This window comes from Benincasa hispida, chromosome 1 (genome assembly GCF_027475165.1).
Source record: "Benincasa hispida cultivar pf3 chromosome 1, pf3_genome.v1.1, whole genome shotgun sequence".
NCBI lineage: Eukaryota > Viridiplantae > Streptophyta > Magnoliopsida > Cucurbitales > Cucurbitaceae > Benincasa > Benincasa hispida.
Genome location: NC_143478.1, coordinates 24373603 through 24396248, shown reverse-complemented (window position 1 = coordinate 24396248; position 22646 = coordinate 24373603). Strand labels below are relative to the sequence as shown.

The following is a 22646-nucleotide window of genomic DNA, read 5'->3' as shown; positions in this document are numbered from 1 at the left end:
TTTGTGCTTAGATCTCTACTACCGGTTGAGCAAGCCTGAAAGGGAAGCTCATCCTTCCGTTCACTTCATCCACGTCGGCAAGGAAATCTTCACCCAGGTCGGCGCTAAAACATTGGTGCTTATTTGTATTTGTTTCTAACTCTATTTCTCAAGTGTATTTCATCTTCTTAATCTCTTCATTCACAAATCATGTATCAGACGCTTAATAGTTTTATTGAATGTCTCGATCACTTTCATTACCACTTTTCTGTCTATTTTCATTCCTTCATTAATCGTTTTCTCCATGAAGTTTTCTTAAAACCTTGGTAACTAATATGGATTAAACGAGTAACTTAATCTGTGTTAAAGAGATAAATCCGTTTAGCTAAGGCATGCTAGACGACATCTTTATCTGTGAGATCAGAAGTGAAGATGTCATTCTGATCTGTCGAGAGAAGGTTAAAAGAATGCTTTAATAAAGCGAGTAGTACTTCCAGAGATGGAAGCAACCTTGCATTCATTACGTTCATCCCTATTTCACCATAGAGATGTGGGAACGTGGCCGATCACCGAGAGGTGTACGCCAAGGGAAAAGCGGAACAGTACTTATATCTTTAACGCAATTAAGGAACTTGCGTTGTTTATATTAGTTGTCTTTTTTGTTTCTTCTTCGTACATAAGACTTGTCACCGCATTACACGATCTTTGCATAATCTTCACAGCTAGCCTTGACCTCAGTATCTTGTATCATGAATCTTGTATCTTGTATCATCTTAGCTTATATTTACTTCATCACAATTTACTTTAACGCAATTTATGTTATTATCACATTTTTACTGCTTTACTTTATTTTATCGCATGTTTAATCACTTGTACACAAATTCCTTTATAAATTGAAAAACCCTTGATCACATATATCACAAGCATAACTCAATAACCTAAAACAGTCCCTATGTTCGACCTAGGATCACACCGAGAAACTTGCGGTGAAATTATACTTGGTTTCAATGCAAGGAAACTTGTGACAACGCACAACATACTACAAGAACATTTGTTAATAACGCATATCTAGAAGTAGTATCACATATCATCATAGTAACAAATTGTGCATATCAAGTTTATGGCGTCGTTGCCGGGGAACTGGTAATGGGGACATGGACTTGAACCTTGCGTGCATCATTGTATAGTTTTTGCGTTGTCACCTACATCATCGCTTTGAAATAGTCATCTGAAACAATAAACAACGTTATAAAGTAAGAGTGACTGATTTCGTGGTCTGATCTTGTACAAACCCTTTTGCACATGGACGCCTCCACTTCTCATTCATAACATGTACGAATTATGATCACTTCGTTTGTAGCACTTTACAACTCTTTGTAACAACTACAGAGTAGGTTGCATCTAATAGTGTTACCAAAATAAGGCACCCAACCTTATTCATATACTATAAATCATTTTGATTATTTACTCGAACCTGGTCCACTTTTATGTTTCTACATAAAGTTCAAGTACTCATGTAATATTCAAGGAACTTTTAGGTTTATTGGATTTCTAATCAGCAATACATATATTCAATAACAACTTATTGAATTTTCAGAATAAGTTCTTTTGTGTACAAACCACGAGTTTTAGGACATAAAACCCAATAGGTATGATCTATGTGTCTCTGAGGAACTCATCTCAGCATCACTGCACTTGTATATGAGTCGTTCATCAACGCTAGTGTCCCAATACCGCTCTCCCTATCCGACTTAATCAGTGGTGTGGGTGTGATTCTTATCTGTTCAAAACAATGAAGAATTTCTTAGTTATATGTGATATTTACCTTAAATCCAAGTAAATATTGATGTAATACACTAATTCGTTGGACTCAAATGTGTCTCGTTGTATTGTTTTGGTCGGCGATGAATGTGTACACTCTCACCTCAGGAATCGAGGTACGACATGTCTACTCAGTCGGGTTGCAACTTTTCTGGCAACCGTTGATATGATCTTGTATGCCTACACCTACCATAGTTCATAAATGATTATAAGACAAGTATAAATAGTAAGTCATGTTGTAATTAAAATAAGTAGATCACACATGGCCAATGAATGGATATTACCTAGAATGCATGAAGAAACCCCAATAGGTTGTACTTCACAATTTAGTTCTTATTATTTTTGGACCTTTTTTATAGTTATCTGCCTTGCCACTCAATCCTCTTTGTAGTCCAAGTAACATCATCTCCCATAGCACGTTTCCTCAATCCATGGAATTAAAGTAATCCAAATCCTCCACATAAGTTAAAAATGTCTTGTTAACATTGGCCCTCGTCTTCTCCCTCCCCATCATACCCAATTCAGTGTAATAAACTAATGTGATCTTCACAGCATTGATGTCGTTATCAAACTCCATCTCCTTGTACACTATCTCTAAGGTACCAATGTGAATGCCCCCCGCAAAATCATTATTGAAGTACCTACTACGCAGTGATCCAACTTTTTCATCCCTCCTCACAACTGTTAAATTAGGTGACTGCCACAATCCCGTCACCAACAGGAAGTCTTCTTTGGAGAATGTAACAACCGTACCATTCAAATTGAAGGTCATTGCATCCTTCCTATCGTCTACAACCTCCCTCAATAGAATGTAGTGGACCAATGGACTATTGAAGATAATGTCCATGTCCACAAATCACCCAAATACTATCTTTTTGAAGAGGGCAAGCTAAGTGGGAGTAAGTTTTTCTTTCACAATCTTGTTAGTCGTCACAATGTAAGAGGATAGACTAGTCGTTTGGCCTGGAAAACGATCCTGGAGAGGAATCTTGAATTGTCTAGCCATACTGCACAAAATAACAAAGAACACCAAAAATTAAGCATTATATTCAATACTTGATACTCGATGTACAATATCTGATGCATGATATACGATACTCGATACACGATACATGATTGCTCGATACCATATACACGATACATGCTACATAGTGTCCCTTATTCACTACATTACATGTGACTAAATGGTCGATTATCGAGCATTCAGTTTGATTTTCTACCTTCATGACTTATCAACTCTAGATTATCTGAAATGCCAGAAATATGAAAACCGAAATGAAAAAGATTCGAGCTCAAGCCAAACATGCAAGAAAATCGAAATGAAAATCGTATCGGTCGAGTATCGAGGAACATGCAAGTGCATGATGACAAAATATAACAAACAAAGAGACGAATGATGCCAAAATATAAACAAAGTGAATAATGTTCCCTGATGTAAAAAGAATCGAGAGAGTTTCGATTGTGGAGGTGCAGTCGTCGAGGGATATAAAATCAGAAGACGAGAGAGTATAATCTAAGAAACAAGTTGAAGTGGTGAAATAATGGACTTCAAACGAGTTAAGAATTCCAAAAGTTCAAAATGATCGAGTATAAGTTAATCGAGTATCGAGTATGACGTGGCTATGATCGAGTATACACGTATCGAGTGACCATGCATTGAGGATCGTGTGAAGGAGTTTCTTGGTAGTAGTAGTAGGCGCGCGAAGTGCATCTCAGGAATGAAGCAGTAAAATTACACACGGATGACATGAGCAAAAGACCACTTTTTATTACTTTTCTACAGGTAACCACTTTTCATTTGAGTCTCCCAAATGAGGCCATCCAGGAAGAGAAAAAAAATAATAATAAAAAAAAAAAAAAAAAAAAACACCCTAACCTAAGTTGAGTTGATCTCACATTCCTCCCATGGTACTACAAAGAAGTCGTACACGCGGTCATAATCTCATGCGACCGATCACTTGAAACGTGTCATCACATTAGTTTTACACTGTATGTGAATGGGAATTGCCTTAATTTCACCGAATAGACTAGACTCTTCAACTACTTTTTTTTCCGTAATATTTTTTTCGTTCTTTTCGATTTCGAAAACTGCCCTGATCATCAAATTAGAGTGATGGGGGAATCGAAAGGCGTGGTGAAGCACATTTTGCTAGCGAAATTCAAAGATGAAATCACAGAGGAACAGATCGACAAACTCATCAAGGGATATGCCAATCTCGTCAATCTCATTGAACCCATGAAGGCTTTCCAGTGGTAATTTCATTTTCCTTTTTTCTTTTCCTACCCGACTCAGTAATGCTGGTGCTTATTATCATGAATTCTCACTCGACAAACAGCATTTTTCGATCTCGCAGCTATTTCGTGCATCGCCAGTTGTTGAATTTTGTTTTAGCTTCTTCAATGTCTTTGATGGTGTCATCTTAATTATGAGAGCTTAACGATTTGTATGGTCTAGTTTCTTTTGGGCTAAGAATGAATGAAAGAAGACAAAAGGGAAAAGTAAAGAAGGGCGATGCAAAAGGAGAGGTCCGACCCAAAAGAAGCCAAAAGAAAAACACAAAAGCACAAGAAAAGTATAAAATGGGTTTCAATTCAAAAGAATGAGAGATAAAATGATAATTATTAAAAAAATTCTTAGTGGCAGAACTCCAAAGAGAGGCATTGAACCTTATCAAAGTTTCCCTCTCGAAAATTTCGTATCACTGAAGACTCTTATTTCTCTCAAGCCAAAGAAACTATCACTCTTTCATGAAAACGGGTGAAATATGGGACTTGAATATCGAATGAAACGTGAGTTTTATATAATGTTTGGAGGCTTGATAAGTAGTTTCCACTATGGTGTGGGCTTCTTCTGTTGCCACCACGCAGAGAGCTAGCCTTTACATGACCACCAAATTAGACAAGGCAATATTGATCGGTTTTGAGCTTTCCATGGCCTCATTGAGAGAGGGATACTAGCCTTTGACCAATTTGTGTAGGGATGACGTACCTATGTTCTAGTCCAAGTCTTTAACTAGTGACATGCTCCTCGAACCTAAGCGATTCAGTGTGTTTGAAATCTTAAGAAATAACCACCTATGGAATTACTAAAGGGTTTCCGATCCAAAGTCTTTTAAATACTCATCACATAGAACTTGATAAAAACAATAGAATCTTCACCTATTTTCGCAATATGATAGTATCCACTTTGAGCATAATTTCTCATATTTTTGCTTTTGGAATCACCCAAAAGGTGTGAGATAATTGTTCTTGCTTACCTACCATGGATCTCTCCCTTCCTTATCTTATGTGAGAACTTCATCTGCACCTAAAACAACCTGTTATATATTGCTTTCTCAACAAATTTTAGCACTTCATAGCTTCCAAGATCAAGCCCGAAGTAATTAGTGAAGGGCATTACCTTCTCCCCCACTTGATTTTGCTGCGTCCTCAAGTACACCCTCACCCCCTAGTCACACATCCTCTTAAGGGATTCACTTCCTCTTGTCACACTATCCCCACAATGTGGTGCTCAGCCGGTTGGTTGCACATCCCACCTATCCTTTCACAATAGTAGACTCTGATACCACTTGCCATAGAAAGAGGTGTTGAGTAATCTTTACATAACCACTGAACCAAGTTAGCAATATTGATTATTTTTTGGCCTGCCATTACCTCATCAGGAGAGCAACACCTAGCTCTGACTGGTTTTCACTGGACTGTAATGCCCCTTCCTCATTATCAAATCCTTGACCAGCAACAAACTCCTCAAACTTAATCGAGCCGACATGTTTGGGATTTGGGGAGACAACCGCCAAGGAAATGCACCAGTGTCCTCAAGAACGTATCCTGACACTTGTTATGCACCAGCAGTCATTCATTGCTTTCTGAATGCATATTAGTACATGATGGTTATTGGTTAGTCTCCAGGGCTGAATCTACAGCCAGCTGATGCGGGGAATGTCAGTACACACTATTCTCATTAGTTTCCTCTCCATCTAGCACATACTTTCACAAAGTTTGGGTAGGGATAAAGAAAGTTTAACCCAGGAAGTAGAGAGACAAGAGAATGAAATGGCAAAGTAAAGTCAGCGTACCAAAATTTGAGTGTGTAATCTTGTTCAAAAGTGAAAGAATAATTACATATATGCAGTTATTATATTTGGGAACTGTGGAAGGATGTCTTAAAAGCCAAGCTTTTGTGAGAATACTAATACCTACAACGCCTCTAAAACAGGGCAAGACGTCTTTCACCTAATGACCCTCCAAGAGCCCTTGGCCATTTGTTAGGATGGAGAAAGTACTAACAAATAATTCTTGAATCATTCTCAGAGTTATAAGCCTTTTGGATTTGTTGGTCCATTTTTCACACCATGGTCATTTGGGGAACTTTCTCATTTTATTCTCAACCTGGGTGGAGAATCTCAAGATGATCATGGAATAGCTTATTTAAATGTTTTCCAACCTTCAAGAATGCTTGCTTTAAGAATCATTTTTAAATGGCTGGAGCAAGGGTCATTCTTCTGAAGAGGACCACACAGAATTTTCAAGGCTGCCTTGGAAAATCCAGGTGGAGAGTACAGTATCCAAGGTTCTTTGTAAATCTTGGGGTTTGTTTGAGGAATGGTTTTCAGAACAACTCTCTATCTTTTAGAACAAAAAACCAGTGACATATGTTTGCAAAATTGTTTTCTAAAAGCTGGTTTTTTAAGAAACTATTGGAACGCTCCAGCAATTAAGATAGATATTATGATACGGGTGTCCATGAACGTAACTCGACAACAAGTAGAAATGTAACGATATCTACAACGTTTGGCTAGCTTGATATGCTTTTTCTGTTTAGCCAAATATTACATGACATAAGTGATCTATTTACCCAATCTACAAAATTAATAAGAAAAAAGGGTTGAGAAAAATAGAAAATGTTGTTTTTGTTGTTTTTTCTTGTTTTCATCTAATATATTCTCTCACATTGGATTTGTTTTTAGAGTAAATAAATTGTTCATTCTTTTAAGATAAAAAATTTGTGAAGAATGATTTCCATATTCGCAATAACATTTACAGTTTATATGTCAGTCACCATCCTTGTATGCAGTCTGTAGTAAACTGTTTTGAAAACTGTTATCCAAACAAAGCCTTGTTTTCTTGATCTTCATTCAAGCTCACCTCCAGCGTTTTATAAATCAATTACAATCGATCACAAGCATGCATGTAATCCATTGATAAGTTGATAATAAGTCCATCCTCTTGATCTAGTATTTTGTTTTCTTATTCTTTCTTGGTGGGAGAAGCTGAGTCCAAGGTTTGTGCAGATAGTATAGTGTAATAAAGGGATATATATATATGTTTATTTTTTTTTAATTTGTTAAAGGAATTTGAACAAGGCAGGGAGATTGTCTGAATGGTCATACACAAGTTACATAAATAGGGTGGTTCCTAGAATGCATTTCAGACAAAATTTTCATGCTATAGGACTTCACGCTAGCAGAATAATTTGTTTCCAGAGCTATAACACTTCTTGGGGATTTTAAATATCTACTTACATATAATGTTAGCTCTAAATCCATCGATGACCTTAAACATGTCCTTTTCTTCTACATACAGCGGCAAGGATGTTAGCATTGAAAATCTACACCAAGGTTTCACTCACGTCTTTGAATCCACCTTTGAGAGTACGCAGGGCATAGCAGAGTATGTATCTCATCCAGCGCATGTGGAATATGCAAACTTGTTCCTTTCTTCCTTGGACAAAGTTATTGTTATCGACTACAAACCGACGTTAATTCACAACTAATTTGGAGGCTAAAAGTATGGTTGCTGTAACTAGACTACATGCACCTACGGTCTAATGGAATAAATGTATGCCCTTTTTCTTTACATCATAAACTTTGATGATGCCTGTACTAAAAATGTTATGTTATTACCAGTTTATTTGTATGAACTCTTGTATACCTCTGTTCTGCTGCTTTCTTATGCCAGCTGCACGTTGTGTTTGGTCATGAAAATGATTGTTTGGGTTTCAAATGAGCAAATCCTTTTTTGTGTTCTAATTTGTGTTTTGCTACCACATTCATTCCCTGCAAAGAAGCGAACTCAGTCGAACTTCGATGATTCAACTCTTCAACATATTTTGATTCCATGTTATTTGAAAATTGAGTATAAAAAGCACAACATTATTGTAACCAGAACGAAATGAAAGCTGAAAAATAGCAAATGTGTATTTGAAACACTCCGAACCCTTCTGAAGAGAGTGACAATACTTGCGAGAGTCATTTCAAATCTCCTTTTGATAAAAATGAAAATATGGATGAAGAAGAAAAAATGGAACACATGTTTAACTGTCTTATATATGAATTGGCTTGTCATATGTTGCCATGGCAGCTTCCTTCAGTGCTTCACTCATTGTGGGATGTGCATGACAAACGCGGGCTATGTCCTCGCTTGAAGCATCATATTGTAACGCTATAGCTGCCTCATGAATCAGTTCGCCTGCATTGGGCGCCATTATATGCACTCCTAATATCTTGTCTGTTTCCTTTTCAGCCAATATCTTGACAATACCTTCAGCATCATCAATCGCCTTGGCTCGACTATTTGCCATGAATGGAAACTTCCCGACACGATAGGCGACCCCAAGTGCCTTAACTTGCTCCTCCGTTTTTCCCACGGAGGCAACCTCAGGATGCGTATATACAACCCCTGGAACCTTGTCATAGTCCACATGACCCGTCTTACCAGCTAAAAACTCCACGCAAGCAACACCATCTTCTTCGGCCTTGTGAGCTAACATTGGGCCGGGAATTACATCCCCAATAGCATAGATTCCAGGCACATTCGTGGCAAATCTATGATTTACTAAAATCCGACCTATCTTATCTGTTTCCACTCCTAACTTCTCGAGTCCGAGTCCAGAAGTGAATGGAGTTCTACCAGCAGATACAAGAACAACATCCGCCTCTAGAGTGGTTTGGTCTCCACCGGCTGCTGGCTCAAGTGTCAGCTTTACACCATCTCCAGATGTGTCAACTCCTACCACCTTAGTTTTGAGCTTAAATTTCATTCCTTGCTTCTCCAATGAGCGCTGGAATTGCTTGCGAACTTCTGCATCCATGGTGGGGACAATATCAGGAGCAAACTCAACAACAGTTACCTCTGAGCCAAGTCGTCCCCATACCGAACCCATCTCTAGACCAATGTAACCGGCCCCGATGACCACAAGCTTTTTGGGAATTTCAGTCAAAGCTAAAGCTCCTGTAGATGAAATAATTCTCTTTTCATCAATGGTGATCCCAGGTAAGGACTTGACATCAGAACCAGTAGCAATTATAATATTCTTTCCTTTCACAACCGTGTTTCCCCCATCAATGGTATCGACAGAAACTTCAGAAGGGGAGATTAGCTTTCCATAACCTTTCACATAGTTCACCTTATTCTTCTTAAACAAGCCTTCAATACCTCGGGTCAGATTAGCAACTGCTTTATCTTTCTGTGCCATCATGGCAGGCAAATCAACCTCAACAGAAGAAAATTTCACGCCATGGCTTGCAAATGCGTGTTTAGCTTCATGATACATGTGGGAGGAATGAAGAAGAGCCTGAAATTAGTCAAATAAACCGCAACCCATATGTTAGAGACTTGGACTTACTTCTGATGATCTAAATATTGAATCAGTGGTGAGCAAAACGAGTAGCCATTAATGGTTAATCAACATTATTCAAACAGACATGCTATGCTAGTCATATTTGATTCGAAACTCCCATCAATTTCATAGGAAAACTCAATCAGACAATACCATAAAACACACGAGAAATTCAATCAATTCTTAATCCACGGTTAGGAAAAAAGCTGCATCACATTTCCTAGAGAAAAAGTAGAGTTCAAAATCTGAAATTCAACCACAGTGAAGAGAAAACTGAGATTTTCAGCAAACCAGCAATCATATTAGGGCAGTTGACAAAATAGACAGACCTGGACAGACAATAATTAACCACTCCAACACCATATCTAAAGAAAACCGAAAAAATTCAACAAGAATTACAGAGAGAAGAGAAGACGCAATAAAAATTTGGAAAAACGAAGAAATAAATCTGAGAAGCGAGGAAATCACCTTGGAGGGGATACAACCAACATTGAGACAAGTACCACCGAGAGTCCCACGCTTCTCGATGCAGGTGGTTTTAAGCCCAAGCTGAGCGGCCTTAATGGCGGCGACATAGCCTCCGGGTCCGCCGCCGATGACGACAACGTCATTCTCATCAGATCCCGATGAAGCGAAGCCCCTGGAGAAGGTGAGCTTGAGAACATCCATGGAGGAAGAATGGGAGGCATTTCTGGAGAAGAAGAAGGCCTTCCGTCTTGCAAAGCTCGCCATAGCCATGGTTGTGTGGATTTGGAACTCGATCGAAATAAACCCGTACAGAGACTTCTCGTCTTTTGGGTGTCCACACCGGAAGAGGAGGATCGCTAACTTTTATTTCTCTTTTCTTTCTTTCCCCAACCCCTAAATAAAATAATAATTTAGCCAATGTTTTCCGACATTGGCTGCGCTGCGTAACTGTTATAATTCATCTCAATTTATAATTTAGTGAATAAACCCTTTGTAGTTTATTTATTTGCTGTTTTTAAATAGAACACGAAACACGATCAGTATGTTCAAACATTATGATGATATACTATACAGGAAGGCTACAAACAATTAAAATCTATGAGATAGGATAATGGATCTCAAAACACTTATATATAGGATATTGGGATATATCATTTCATGTTGGCCCCTAAACAGCCCATAGTGATATACATACCACAATAGAATTTTATCATTTAAAACAATTATTCTATTTTGTTTTATAATTTATCAATAATAAACTTCTAATAAGAAGCTCATCTAATCTTTAAAATATTTGCAAATATGGAAGTTTTGAATTTTTAATTGTTCCCTCCCTTATATTGTTGTATGTCTTCTTCTTCCCTTTTTTTTTTAATATTTTCTTTTCTTTTCTTTTCTCATTTTTTTATTTTCTTTCCTTTTTCTAGTTTTTTTTTATTTTTTATTTCTTGTCTTTCTCCCATTTTTTTTTTTTTGTTTCTTAACCTTTCTCTAGTTTTTTATTCTTTTTCCTTTCTCTGTTTTTTTATTTTGGTTTTTTATTTTTTTTCCTTTTTTTCCTTTTTTTATTTTGTATTTTCTTTCCTTTCTCCAACAAGACAATTATCAAATGTGATTATTATAACAAAACGTTAAATATAAATATCAAATGAAATTTTTTTTGAAAAAAACTACTTTTTTTACTCTAGAAAATGCACTATTTTTAGAAACATTTCTTAAAAGTTTGAAATAAGAAATGATAATGGTTATTAAACAAGTTTATTTCTCAAAAAATGAGAAAATGGAAGAAGCGCGAAATGATGGATTGTGTATGAGCTTTTTAGTCATTTACCTATATAGCTATGATTGATAGCTGCTATCAGCGATATCTGTCGCTAATTTTGTATCATTTTCCTGATATATTTATCCTTGTTCTATGTCTTTAATTATTTTTTATCTGATTGTTATTTGTACAACCAACCTTAAAAAAAAAAAAAAGCATATATATTTTTTTTAATTTCAACCTAACTTTTGCTGTGGGAGATTTTAGATATAATTGAACTTTTTTAACCATTGTTTTAACCTCTCAGCATTGGGTAATATTTATTATTTTAGTTTTATTTTTTCATTTATGATAATCTTAAAAAATTAACAAATATTAAAATAGGATTTAACTCAATTTTTATGGTAATAATTGATTTTCGAATTGTTTAAGAAAATTACATTAGTTAGATGGTCGATCAATTAAATAAATGGAGACATCAAGTCGATATCTTGCTAATCTCCTATTTGAAAATTTATTTGGTGTACTTTTTAATTCAACATGTAAAGATGTAGATTTAAACTTCTTAACTTTTTGATCAATGATATATGCTTTGACAAAATGAGTTATGCTTATGCTTATGTTAGCAATGTCGCTAATGAGTGTTCATTTTTATGGAAATGTTTACATTCATAGAAAATTATTTATATAGTTACTTATATTGAGAGAAAATTATAAGAACGGTAATTCTATAATATCACATATATTTTATAATTTCTCTCTCACTTTATTCTATTTTATTATTATTTTTTATTTTTTGAAATCAAATTTCTCTTCTACTTAAAGCTCACACATGGCAAGGAAAATAAAAGATAAAGATCCCAAAATATCAAAAGACATGGATGGTTTGCTCATATTTCAGGAGGAAAAAACAACATTATCTTATTGCATGTAGTTCACAAAGAGGGTAAGATAGTGGCCTCACATGGTTTACCATCACACAAAGGATGTTTGGTGGTGAATGGCCAATCCAAAAAAAAAAGATGATATGGCTTCATCTGCAATTCAATGGATGGTCCAACTTGTTTGCCTTGCCATTCATATATCAATCAATCTATAAAATTGTAATTTCACCAAGTGTAAGGGTTTGATGAAGATGTTAAAAGTTTTGATAGAAATAACACAAAACCCCTCCCCCTAGATTTTTTGTGATATGAATAACATTTTCCCCCTTCAAAATTGAAGTATTTTAGAATTTTTTTTAGAGAGGAAGACTTTTTTTGGGGGGTAATTTGAAGACTTCAAGAATGGAGATGATGATTTAGATGGATATCATCTTTTCTTTTAACTTCAATGGGGAATGTGATAGTAATCAAATAATGACAAAATGAAATGGTCCTGCAACTAAGATAATCACTAGAATGAAGATCAAGATAGACACTTTTAAATGAACAACCTTCGAATTAATGGCAATATCTCCTAATAGGAAGAGAGTTTTCCCCCTAATTGACAATGTTACTCATTTCTTTCTAAAGAAGGATTCTAATTTCTAACTAACTATTAGACCCAAAAAAATATTCAAACTTCAATAGTTGCAAGGAGACCTTAGATCTTTTGAAAAGATAAGTGACATCTTGCAAACCTAATACGGTCGATGACAATAAAATTCCTACCCACTATGAATCTTTCGAGGCAACCATTTTTTATGCCTTTGTGGAGCAGGCTCATAAAAAAGAATCTACAATTAAGAGAGACCACCTTGCCGAAAGACTCTTGAAACTTCAATTAACTATCTTAACTTGTCACTTACAAAAATCGATAAAATCGAATAAGAGGTGATCGAGATACACATGGATATTTTTAATTTGGCAATGTGGCAGTGTTGATATCAAACATACTTTCAATTTCCATGCAGAAACCAATAAAACAAAGAATAGAGAATGAAAATGAACTAGTAAGTGGGCTTTCATTAAGCATTCAACACTAAACTATGACATGAAGGACGAAGTGGTGTACCCAATTACAATGGCAGAAGTTTGTATACAAAGTGAAACATTGTACAAAATACAACTGTGGGAAAGCTTCGAATCTTCACTCTTCAGCTGGTGGTACATCATTCAAATCTAAACCCTCTACAGGCAACTCTGGGGTAATTGGTCCCAATATTCCGTCGGTTGTCAAAGTCAAACCACTCTGTATGGTTAAGAAAACAAGTCACCATTTAAGTTAAAAAACAACAATATAAATTATGCTATAGAGAGAAATACAAGACGACAACAGATGATTGAACAAGATTCAATATCTGAAAAATCAATTCATTGTTCGTTTCTGATAGCATTAGTGAGGACTTGAAATGTGCTTGAATGACTGATCAGAGAGAGTTTCATGTGAGTTACTATTTCTATAAGCATTTTCAACAATTTTTTAAAAGTAATTGTTTCTTTTAAAAGCACTTTAAAATGCTTTTGATGGTACTTTTGACCACATCAAAAAGTGTTCTTAATTAGTTATAAACGCTTCTAATTTCTTAAAAAAAAACACTTCAATTAGTCCAAAAGTTATGCTCAATACACTTTTCAACCGTAGGAATATAAAATATCCTACAAGAATCCTCATAAAGCATAGGATATCAACCCAAAAAATATATGAATATCCAACACAATATCCTACTGTGTGCAACCTATTATCATTTCCTAATCAATGATAATATTCCTTTATATTCAATAATTCTACATCGATGTCATTTGATACAAGAAAAATGAGCATTGATGTAGATTGTATATCAAGTTGGTTAATAAAGAGAGTTTGAGCTAATGCAGGATGCTGAACCAATATAAAGAATACATCCTCAGTCATGCAGCCAGTACTACATCACTATAAAAATATGTCCTTAATATAAGTGAATGATTGGAAGTACTTTCCTCATTATGGTCTAGAAATCCGACATTTATCATTTACTTTTTCTTTATTCTCAAGGTACAGTAGAAATCTCAAGAATAGAATAGCTGTATAGTACCTCAGGCTGAAACCTAAGCATGTCTGCTCGTGCCATTGCCTCTGCTTGGGCTATTCTTTGCCTGAACGTTTGAGCCATCTCCTCAGCCTGTAAATGGAAACAAAATCACTGTTACAATTATATCCATTGCTATTTAGCTACATGAGGTTACATATAGGCGTTAAAAATATTCCCTATCAAGTGTGCTCTAACAAGATGCTACCCAAAACAAAGGATCCAGAAACTCTAAGATCACTCTCTATTTTCAAAATATTTACTACTTTCAATATCCTAATATACCAATGGAGCAGAGTTTCTAAGCATTCCTACACATGACTCTAGATTGTGTTTTCAACATTCAAGGGATGACCAGCAAAAATCTTTAAGACTGGGTCTGATATAATTTGTAGTTTCAGAATGGTGAAAACAAGAAAGAAAGACATGCTACAAGAGGTGAAGGCGAACTAGATTAGTAAGTAGTTTCCACTACCCTACCAAGGCACAAGATCTTGGCCACATTAAAAGTTGCAGTTTAACTAGTGAAATATATCATTATAGTAACATTGCAGCTGAAAGACCACAGCATGTTCGCGTGTGCAAGCATCACATATAACAAAAAAGAGCAGGTACAAAAATAACAAAAAAAGAAAAAAAAACTCTAGCAAGCAAAGAGAATACCTTCTCAAAAACAAGTTTTGGATTGCGAATCATGTCCCCAGGAGTGGGCTCTAATTTCTTGGTAGAAAGACTAACTCGGCCTCTCTCACGATCATGGCTCAATATCATGACCTATGCCAAAGAACTTGTTGTAAAACTTGAGATCATGAGCGTAAGAAGCCTTTAAAAATCACTTGAAGGGCATTAAATACCTTCAGAGTGTCTCCAGGCTGAAGAACTGTTCCAATATCTGATATCCGATCATGACTGATTTGACTAACATGAAGAAGACCATTGATTCCACCAATGTCAATGAATGCACCGTAAGGTTTAAGGCTTTGAACCGTCCCAGTGACCACTGATCCAATTCCAAGTTGTGCCTGGCTGTCAGCCATGGCCTTACGGTTACTAAGGACAAGCCTAGATTGTTCTTCATCAACCTCCACAAACTTCAAAGGAAGCTCCTTATTGAGAAGCTCTTCAGCTGTTGATTTCTGAAACAATTGCACGAACAAAAAGACAAAACAGGTGTGATGTTAATTAGGAGTATATGGTTAACGTCAAGAAAACTAAAATAGTATCGATAATCCAATTGGTACATCTATAATCCTTGACACCAAAAAGGAAAGGAATTCACACATTAAAAAGAGAGGACTATATTGTTTGTATCCAATTAACAATCACAGGGGAAAGAAGAGGAAAATCAGCATGATCTTTGTATATAAAACCATGTAAAACAGTTCATCAATTAACAATTGTGAGAAACTAAAAAGCTTTACTACAACAGTAACTATAATCTATTATATATACATAAAACGAGGGCATCTCTCAAAATGAGAATGTTATTAAGAGCTAAGAGAACATACTGATGATATCTGTGAGAAAGGGACAAACCCTCTTAGACCTTCCACAACTGCCACAACTCCACCTTTGTTTGCATCAACCACCTAAATATTGAACACAAAAGAAATGGCAACATATGAATTGTTAAGTATTGATAAAAGGTTAAATTTACCATAACCTAGCATCCAAGTTTTTGGGTTTAGTGGTGATTAAATATAGTATCAAAGTTGAAATCCAATGTTGAAACTCTGAAATGTCCTTTCCTCCTTATTTAATGTTCATGATCACCTGTTCAACATTATGCAAATTTTCATGTCCACATATTAAATTCACACCACCGCACACATCCCCCCTCCCCCCCCCCCCCCCCCCCCCCCCTCTCTCTCAATGATACCGAGAATGCTAACACTTCCTAGTTTCTTATTACACAAACTAGACAATGATCTTACACCCACACTTAAGACGACAAAGACAAACAAAAGCACCACAAATTGGAGGGGAAATACCCACCTTACCCTTGACAACAACGTCCTCTGCTTGAAGCTGTCTGCATCTCTCCCAGGCCAGGTCATATTGAATGGATCTCAAGCTCAAAATCAAGCTATCATCGGCTTCATTCTCACCAATAATAACAAACTCCTCTCTCAAACCAGGAAATATTCCTGCTTCTTCTACATGTTTTATTCTGTGAATACAAGCCTCTTGCACTGGCAAATATGCAGATGACTTGGCAGTAATGTCAACAAGTGCTCCATTATTATCTGTACAAAACACAGTACCTTTCACCTGAAAAGAGACACTGCATAAGTTAAAACCCAATCTCCTTCAAATGCACCTCAAAGCATTTCATTGTAGCGCTAGAAGATAACACTATCAATATACTTCCCAATTCCCATGAGCAAAGGCAATTTATTCTCCCACCATAGCATCAAATTAACAAAGCATTCCAATGAAATTGACAAGAAAATTCACCAAATTACATAAACGAACTAAAAGCCACCATTATATAAAAAACAATCCCAATTCTCAAAAGCAATCGCAAAGCTTTTTTTCCCACCATAACATCAAATTAACAAACCATTCAACTTCACGACATCCCTTCCAGTATAGTCAACTAGAAAACCCACAAAATTACAAGAGAAAAAAATGAAAACCCGGAAATAACCTTAGTTCCCAGTTCAGAATCGAAGTCGTATTTTTCAAGAGCGGCATGGAAGTCCTCGAGAGTGAAGGCTATGCCTTCTACAGGGGCATTACGGCAGCGTTCGTAGGCCTCCTCGAAGACCTCCTTGAGCTTGAAACGCTCCTTGGTCTGTGGACTGGGAATGGGGCCGGATATCACTGCAGCTTGAACGGGAAGCGAACGGGCCTTGCTCTGCAAATGCCTCGAAGAAAATGGCTTGGAGAGACGCGATGAAGAAAGAGGCACACATCGCAACCCAGTAAATTGCTGAGCCATGGAAGCCATTTTCTTCTTCCCTCAGCGCTTCTCAGTCTCCTACTCTGTAGACAGTTGATGTAGTTTTGGGTTGGATAAGGTAGTGAAGATTACTTTTATCTAATCTAAATATATAAATAAAATAAAAATCGACAAATAACATAAAATTCGTGTCATTAATGGTCGAAAATATGATTGTCCCTTCACTAGTTGTTTGTCCATTTATTTTGTGATGAATTCTAAACTAATTGCTATTATTGTTTAAACTTTTAAACAAAATATTTATTATTTTATCTTACGATGACGGATACCTTAACTCAATCCATCAAATAAGCATAATTTAATTGGATAGGTTTATTGTCCTAAAGAGATTTAATTAATCAAGATATTACATTCTTGACCAAAATATATACATTAAAATGGTAGTGATTTATTCCATAGAATTTATTTTAATATGTTAAAATGAAAACAATTTAGAAGTTATATGTTAATTTGTAATAATGTTTAAGAACTATAACAATTTAGTTCCCACAATAAATTATTCATTGGATTTTCTTTTTTATTTTTCATCATCATTATTATTTTGGTTAGAAAGCTTATTAGTAATGAGGATAAATTATACATGTTGATCTAAAAGTTACATGTCGTGGATTTACTTCTCATTTATGTCATTGTTTATCTCAATAATAATAATTAAAAAAATATATAGTAAAATATTAAATAAAATCTTGAGATTAAGCATGCTCTCAACTATGAGATTCGAATTACATACCTCGTGGTCAATAACATTCTCGTATGCTAATTAAGTTTTGGTCATTTTAGTATGTACTCTTAAATGTAAAATTATAATAACATTTCGGTAACCATTTGATTTTTTTATTTTAGTTTTAGGAAACTAAGCCTATAAACTCTTAATGGGTATTTTGCCTACTAAGTAGAGTTAATATGTTGAAGTTAATAAATTTATGTTTTGACTTTGTTTTCGAAAACTAAATCTATAAACACTCAAGGGGTGTTTGGCACAGTTTATAAGTTTGTGTTTGTGGTATAGATTTGCAAGATGAAATTCCTATGTTATTATGAAAAGTAGATTAAAATAGGAAGATAAAGTTGCTCGATAAATATAAAAGGTAGAGATACAAGAGAAGATAAAATTTCTTAATATATGTGAAAAGTACTAAAAAGAAAAAAGAAAAAATGAAGTTAGGGGATAAATGTTACCAACACTAATGAAATCGAATTGTTTATACAACCTAAAATATTGGTGAACCAAACCATCTTTATTTTATCTTTAAAATCTCTTGCTCTATTATCTAGTTTCTACTAATCTTTTAAAAAACTAAGTGAGATGTTTAAAACTAAAAAGAAAATTCCATTTGATAACCCTTTTTTGGTTTTTCTATTTTCTTAAAAAAAAAACACTATATATATGTATATAATTGATTTTTCTTATATATTTAAAAAAACAAAAAAAATGAAAATTTGTTTGCTATTTGATTATTCTTCTGCAGTTTAATTAAAAAAATATATTATTAGATAATTATTTTTTTTAGTTTGTTTTCTATGGATTGAATAACAAATTATTTTTATAATCTTATTTCATCTAAAATATTTACAAGAAAAAAAAAATTACCCATGTCGTTTCTAATGTTGCATGATTGCAATTGCTCCATCGATTATAAGACAAATGTTACATATATAATTTTTCACTAATCATAAAGTAACAAGAAACATGTCTAAACGGCACATCTAAAAAAGAAAAAACTTCATAATATCTGTTTATATTAACACGTCTAATAATCATAATGTTTAATAAAATAAACCAAATGTGGTAAAAAAAAATTAAAATAATATGTAAGTTTACACTCAAAATAACATAATATTTATTCACAGAGACAATTAAACATATATATTTTGACAAAATATTTTCTTAATTGAATTAAAGATCGAGATGTTGAATTTTAAATTTTGTACTTAAACTACTTATTATTTATAGTATATCATAAGACCTAAATTACATATAATTTATTAGGAAAAATAAATATTATTTTTTAATTTAAAATAATTACAATAACATGTAATGTTAAACTCAAAATAATATATTATACTTAAATAAAATATGAATATTTAAAAGAATAGTTACCAGTTTAGAAGGAAAACGAAAGCATTATTTGAATATCTAAAAAAAAATGTAATTAAGAATTTAAAAAATCTTGAAATGCATTCTGTTGAATGAGAAATTTTGGACCAATCACAAGTTGCCACGTCATTTACTAAATTAATGACGAAATTCCAAATCATTAAATTGGGGCTCAATTAGGAGTTGGCATATGTCCATAATTGAAATTGAAGACAAATTTCGATGACGCCACGTGGTTTTATCATAACCGTTGAATCAGATAAGATTAATTTAGCCCAATTTGATATTATTATTTGGATTAAAGTCTCTAAACCCAAAAATATGTTGAGTTTGACTCAAATATTCAAACCCAAATCCAACTAATTGGGCCTATGAATCAGACCTATTAGTCAACCAAACCCAGGCCCATGAAGCCCACCTGAGAACTCTACAAATAGAGAAGTTCTCTTCATTTGTTGGAGGTCAGCAATTCTACATAGAGAGCTTAGAGGAATTCTCTACAATCAGAAGATCTCCTTGACTCCTGAAGTTGACCATGCTTGAAGACTGAAGTCCTTTGAAGACACAAGGCTTGAAGACTGAAATCATTTGAAGATACAAACATTCTTCCAAGACTTGAACTCAAGAACATCTATACGTCTTGCTTCTATACATCAAACGTACACATTCAACCGAGAGAGAATCAGAGGATCAAGCACTAGAGATCGAACCACATCGCATCAAATTAACATCAACATCAACACCAACTTAAGTTCAACTCCACGAAACAAGTTTCTCCGAAAGCCTCATGTGAACACTAATCCTCCAAGAATTTCAACAAAACCAAAGGTCGATCGTCCAAGAAGATCAACAAGCCCGAAGGCCGATCATCCAAGAAGATAAACAAGCCCAAAGGCCGATCGTCCAAGAAGATCAACAAGCCCAAAAGTCAATCATCTAAGAAGATCAACAAGCCCAAAGGTCGATTATCCAAGAAGATCAACAAGCCAAGGCCAATCATCTAAGAAGATCAATAAGTCCAAGGTCGATCATCCAAGAAGATCAACAAGCCCAAATGCTGATCATCCAAGAAAATCAACAAGCCCAAAGGTCGATCGTTCAAGAAGATCAACCAGCTTAAAGATTATAGTTTATTTTGAAAGCATCAAAATACTATGTATTAGAGATTGTACTCACTTTCCACAAATTTAATACAAATACAAAGCTCAAGTTCCACGAAATAAATTTCTCTTGAAATCTCGTGCGAACAAATTGGCACGCCCGGTGGGACCTCTCTACCTCTCATCTCTCTCTTATCATCCAAGTCAACAAATCTACAAATGGCACCTAAGAAAGCTCCATCCAAAGCTACCGTCGCCAGCAACACTTACATAAGCTCTGCCATCACGGGGAAAATCTGGGACCAGTTGATGGAATCTCCTAAAGGCGGGATCGTCATCAGAAAAAATTCCTTGTTCGACAACCATGCTTCTGCTACTGATCTATCAGGGAAAAAATCACATTTTGATATAGTGTCTATTATGATGACTGACGTAACGACTGAGTCGACCATGGCAGAGATGGAGATAAAGATAAATTTCCTTATGAAAGCAATAGAAGGGCAAAATCATGAAATCACTGCTTTAAGAGATGAAATACAGGCTCGAGAAACTGCTGAGTCGAGTCAATCTCCAACTATGAAAGCCAATGACAAAGGAAAGACTGACTTGCAGGAAGGCCAACCGCAACAATCTACCTCTATCACCACCCTATCAATTCAATAGCTATAGTATGTGATTGCAAACTCTATAAGGGTTCAGTACAGAAGACCATCACAGTCCTCTTTTATGTACTCCAAGTCGTACACCAAAAGAATCAACAACCTGAGAATGTCAGATGGGTATCAACCTTCAAAGTTCCAACAGTTCGATGGAAAGGGCAACAAAACAACATGTTGCACACTTCATTGAAACCTGCGAAAATGCAGGAACCAGAGGAGACCAGTTAGTCAAGCAGTTCGTTCATACCTTGAAAGGAAATGCTTTTGATTAGTATACTGATTTGGAGCCAGAAGTGATTGAAAGTTGGGAACAGTTGGAAAGAAAGTTCCTCAACTGCTTCTACAGCACAAGGCGCACCGTCAGCATGATGAAGCTGACGAACAAAAAACAGTGGAAATAAGAGTCGGTCATCGACTACATCAACCGATAGAGAGCTTTGAGTCTGGATTGCAAAGATAGACTCACTGAATTATCTGCAGTGGAGATGTGCACTCAGGGCATGCATTGGGAGCTTCTGTATATCCTACAAGGGATAAAACCTCGTACGTTTGAGAAGTTGGCAACACGCATTCATGATATGGAGCTGAGCATCGCTAACAGGGGAACTAAAGATTTCCTAGTCTCTGAAGGGAGAAAATACAATAATGAATCCAAGAGCACTGAAAAGATCATGGATAGTGCCACAAAAGAATCTATGGTCGTTCATGTGACCCTTCTAAAATTTTTCTCCAAAGGAAAACAAACAAAATTTGAAAGAAGGCACAATGAGGGCGAGAAGTGTCGTCCAACTCTTAAAGAAAGACAAGAGAAAGTTTATCTATTCCCTGACTCTGATGTGGTAGATATGTTGAAGCAACTGCTAGAGAAGCAACTTATTCAGCTGTCGGAATGTAAGCGGCCGGAACAAGCAGGAAAAGTAGATGATCCTAACTACTGCAAGTATCATTAGGTCGCTAGTCACCCAGTTGAAAGGTGCTTCGTACTGAAGGAACAAATTTTGAAGTTGGCTCGCGAAAAGAAAATTGAGCTAGATTTGGATGAAGTAGCTCAGACAAATCACGCTACACTAGCGGCGATTTCAAGTGTTCCAACACTGTCTGTGTCCCATGCTTAAAGACAAAGCCTGATCCAATTCAGAGCCGTCGAGCCTATAGTTGTTTGTTTCCAGCAAGAGATTCAAAAAGAAAATTCCAAAAAGAAATTTGAGCTCGTTGAAGATGACAACGAAGGGTGGATAGTTGTGACTCATCGAAAAAAAAGAAACCAAACTCCACCCAAAAAGAGTCGCGTTCCTATCGAAGCTATAGAAGAAGGAACACGACTCATAAAAAGAAAGGCAAAAAGATGACATGGAAGCCTAAGCCTGCTAAGAAAGAAGACAAGGACTTCCCTCAATTCCGACGGCCGACAACTTTGGCAGAATTTCTCCCAAGAAACTTTCTCAATAATCATCCAGAGAAAGTATCAGAAGTTATTGCATGTCACACTGTCGGCATAGTGGAAGTCAACAACAATCATATAACTATCAAAGAAGTCAACGACTCAGAAGAAATGAAGCAAAGAACTTCTGTCTTCGATCGTATTAAGCCTTCAAGTGCTCGATCTTCAGTCTTTCAAAGATTAAGTATGGCCATGATAGGAGAAGAAAATCAATGTCAAACAACTACTTCTATTCAAACTTCAGCCT

At 35.6% G+C, this 22646-nt stretch overlaps 3 protein-coding genes and 1 long non-coding RNA gene across 4 annotated transcripts; 1 reads left to right on the top strand and 3 right to left on the bottom strand.

Annotated features, from left to right (window-relative positions):
* Window positions 1-1513: 1513 nt before the first annotated feature.
* On the bottom strand, window positions 1514-2798 carry LOC150038334 (uncharacterized). The gene is made up of 3 exons (XR_016527379.1): window positions 2085-2798; window positions 1904-1986; window positions 1514-1759 (listed from the first exon to the last, which is right to left on the bottom strand). It is a non-coding gene; the product is annotated as an uncharacterized LOC150038334 (long non-coding RNA).
* A 1018-nt stretch (window positions 2799-3816) lies between these two features.
* Window positions 3817-7829, top strand: LOC120082164 (stress-response A/B barrel domain-containing protein HS1-like). The gene is made up of 2 exons (XM_039037419.2): window positions 3817-4053; window positions 7384-7829. The coding sequence occupies exons 1-2, from the start codon at window positions 3914-3916 to the stop codon at window positions 7571-7573; spliced, it is 330 nt and encodes a 109-aa protein (XP_038893347.1). The 5' UTR covers window positions 3817-3913; the 3' UTR covers window positions 7574-7829.
* A 61-nt stretch (window positions 7830-7890) lies between these two features.
* On the bottom strand, window positions 7891-10480 carry LOC120082158 (leghemoglobin reductase). The gene is made up of 2 exons (XM_039037408.2): window positions 9887-10480; window positions 7891-9373 (listed from the first exon to the last, which is right to left on the bottom strand). The coding sequence occupies exons 1-2, from the start codon at window positions 10154-10156 to the stop codon at window positions 8123-8125; spliced, it is 1521 nt and encodes a 506-aa protein (XP_038893336.1). The 5' UTR covers window positions 10157-10480; the 3' UTR covers window positions 7891-8122.
* Window positions 10481-13067: 2587 nt separating this feature from the next.
* Window positions 13068-17360, bottom strand: LOC120070215 (small ribosomal subunit protein bS1c-like). The gene is made up of 7 exons (XM_039022085.2): window positions 16787-17360; window positions 16132-16407; window positions 15645-15725; window positions 14991-15272; window positions 14800-14910; window positions 14143-14229; window positions 13068-13319 (listed from the first exon to the last, which is right to left on the bottom strand). Exons 1-7 carry the CDS (start codon window positions 17087-17089, stop codon window positions 13218-13220), a joined length of 1242 nt encoding a protein of 413 aa, XP_038878013.1. The 5' UTR covers window positions 17090-17360; the 3' UTR covers window positions 13068-13217.
* Between the last annotated feature and the right edge of the window lie 5286 nt (window positions 17361-22646).

Excerpts from the sequence above, each read along its gene's own strand:
- LOC120070215 (XM_039022085.2), bottom strand. The coding sequence starts at position 17,089 with ATGGCTTCCATGGCTCAGCAATTTACTGGGTTGCGATGTGTGCCTCTT. Across the intron at positions 15,726-16,131 it reads ACGTTGTTGTCAAGGGTAAG|GTGGTTGATGCAAACAAAGG; the intron begins GTGGGTATTTCC and ends TTCAATATTTAG. Across the intron at positions 14,230-14,799 it reads CAAAACTTGTTTTTGAGAAG|GCTGAGGAGATGGCTCAAAC; the intron begins GTATTCTCTTTG and ends TTCCATTTACAG.
- LOC120082158 (XM_039037408.2), bottom strand. The coding sequence starts at position 10,156 with ATGGCTATGGCGAGCTTTGCAAGACGGAAGGCCTTCTTCTTCTCCAGA. Across the intron at positions 9,374-9,886 it reads TTGGTTGTATCCCCTCCAAG|GCTCTTCTTCATTCCTCCCA; the intron begins GTGATTTCCTCG and ends GACTAATTTCAG.
- LOC120082164 (XM_039037419.2), top strand. The coding sequence starts at position 3,914 with ATGGGGGAATCGAAAGGCGTGGTGAAGCACATTTTGCTAGCGAAATTC. Across the intron at positions 4,054-7,383 it reads CCCATGAAGGCTTTCCAGTG|CGGCAAGGATGTTAGCATTG; the intron begins GTAATTTCATTT and ends TTCTACATACAG.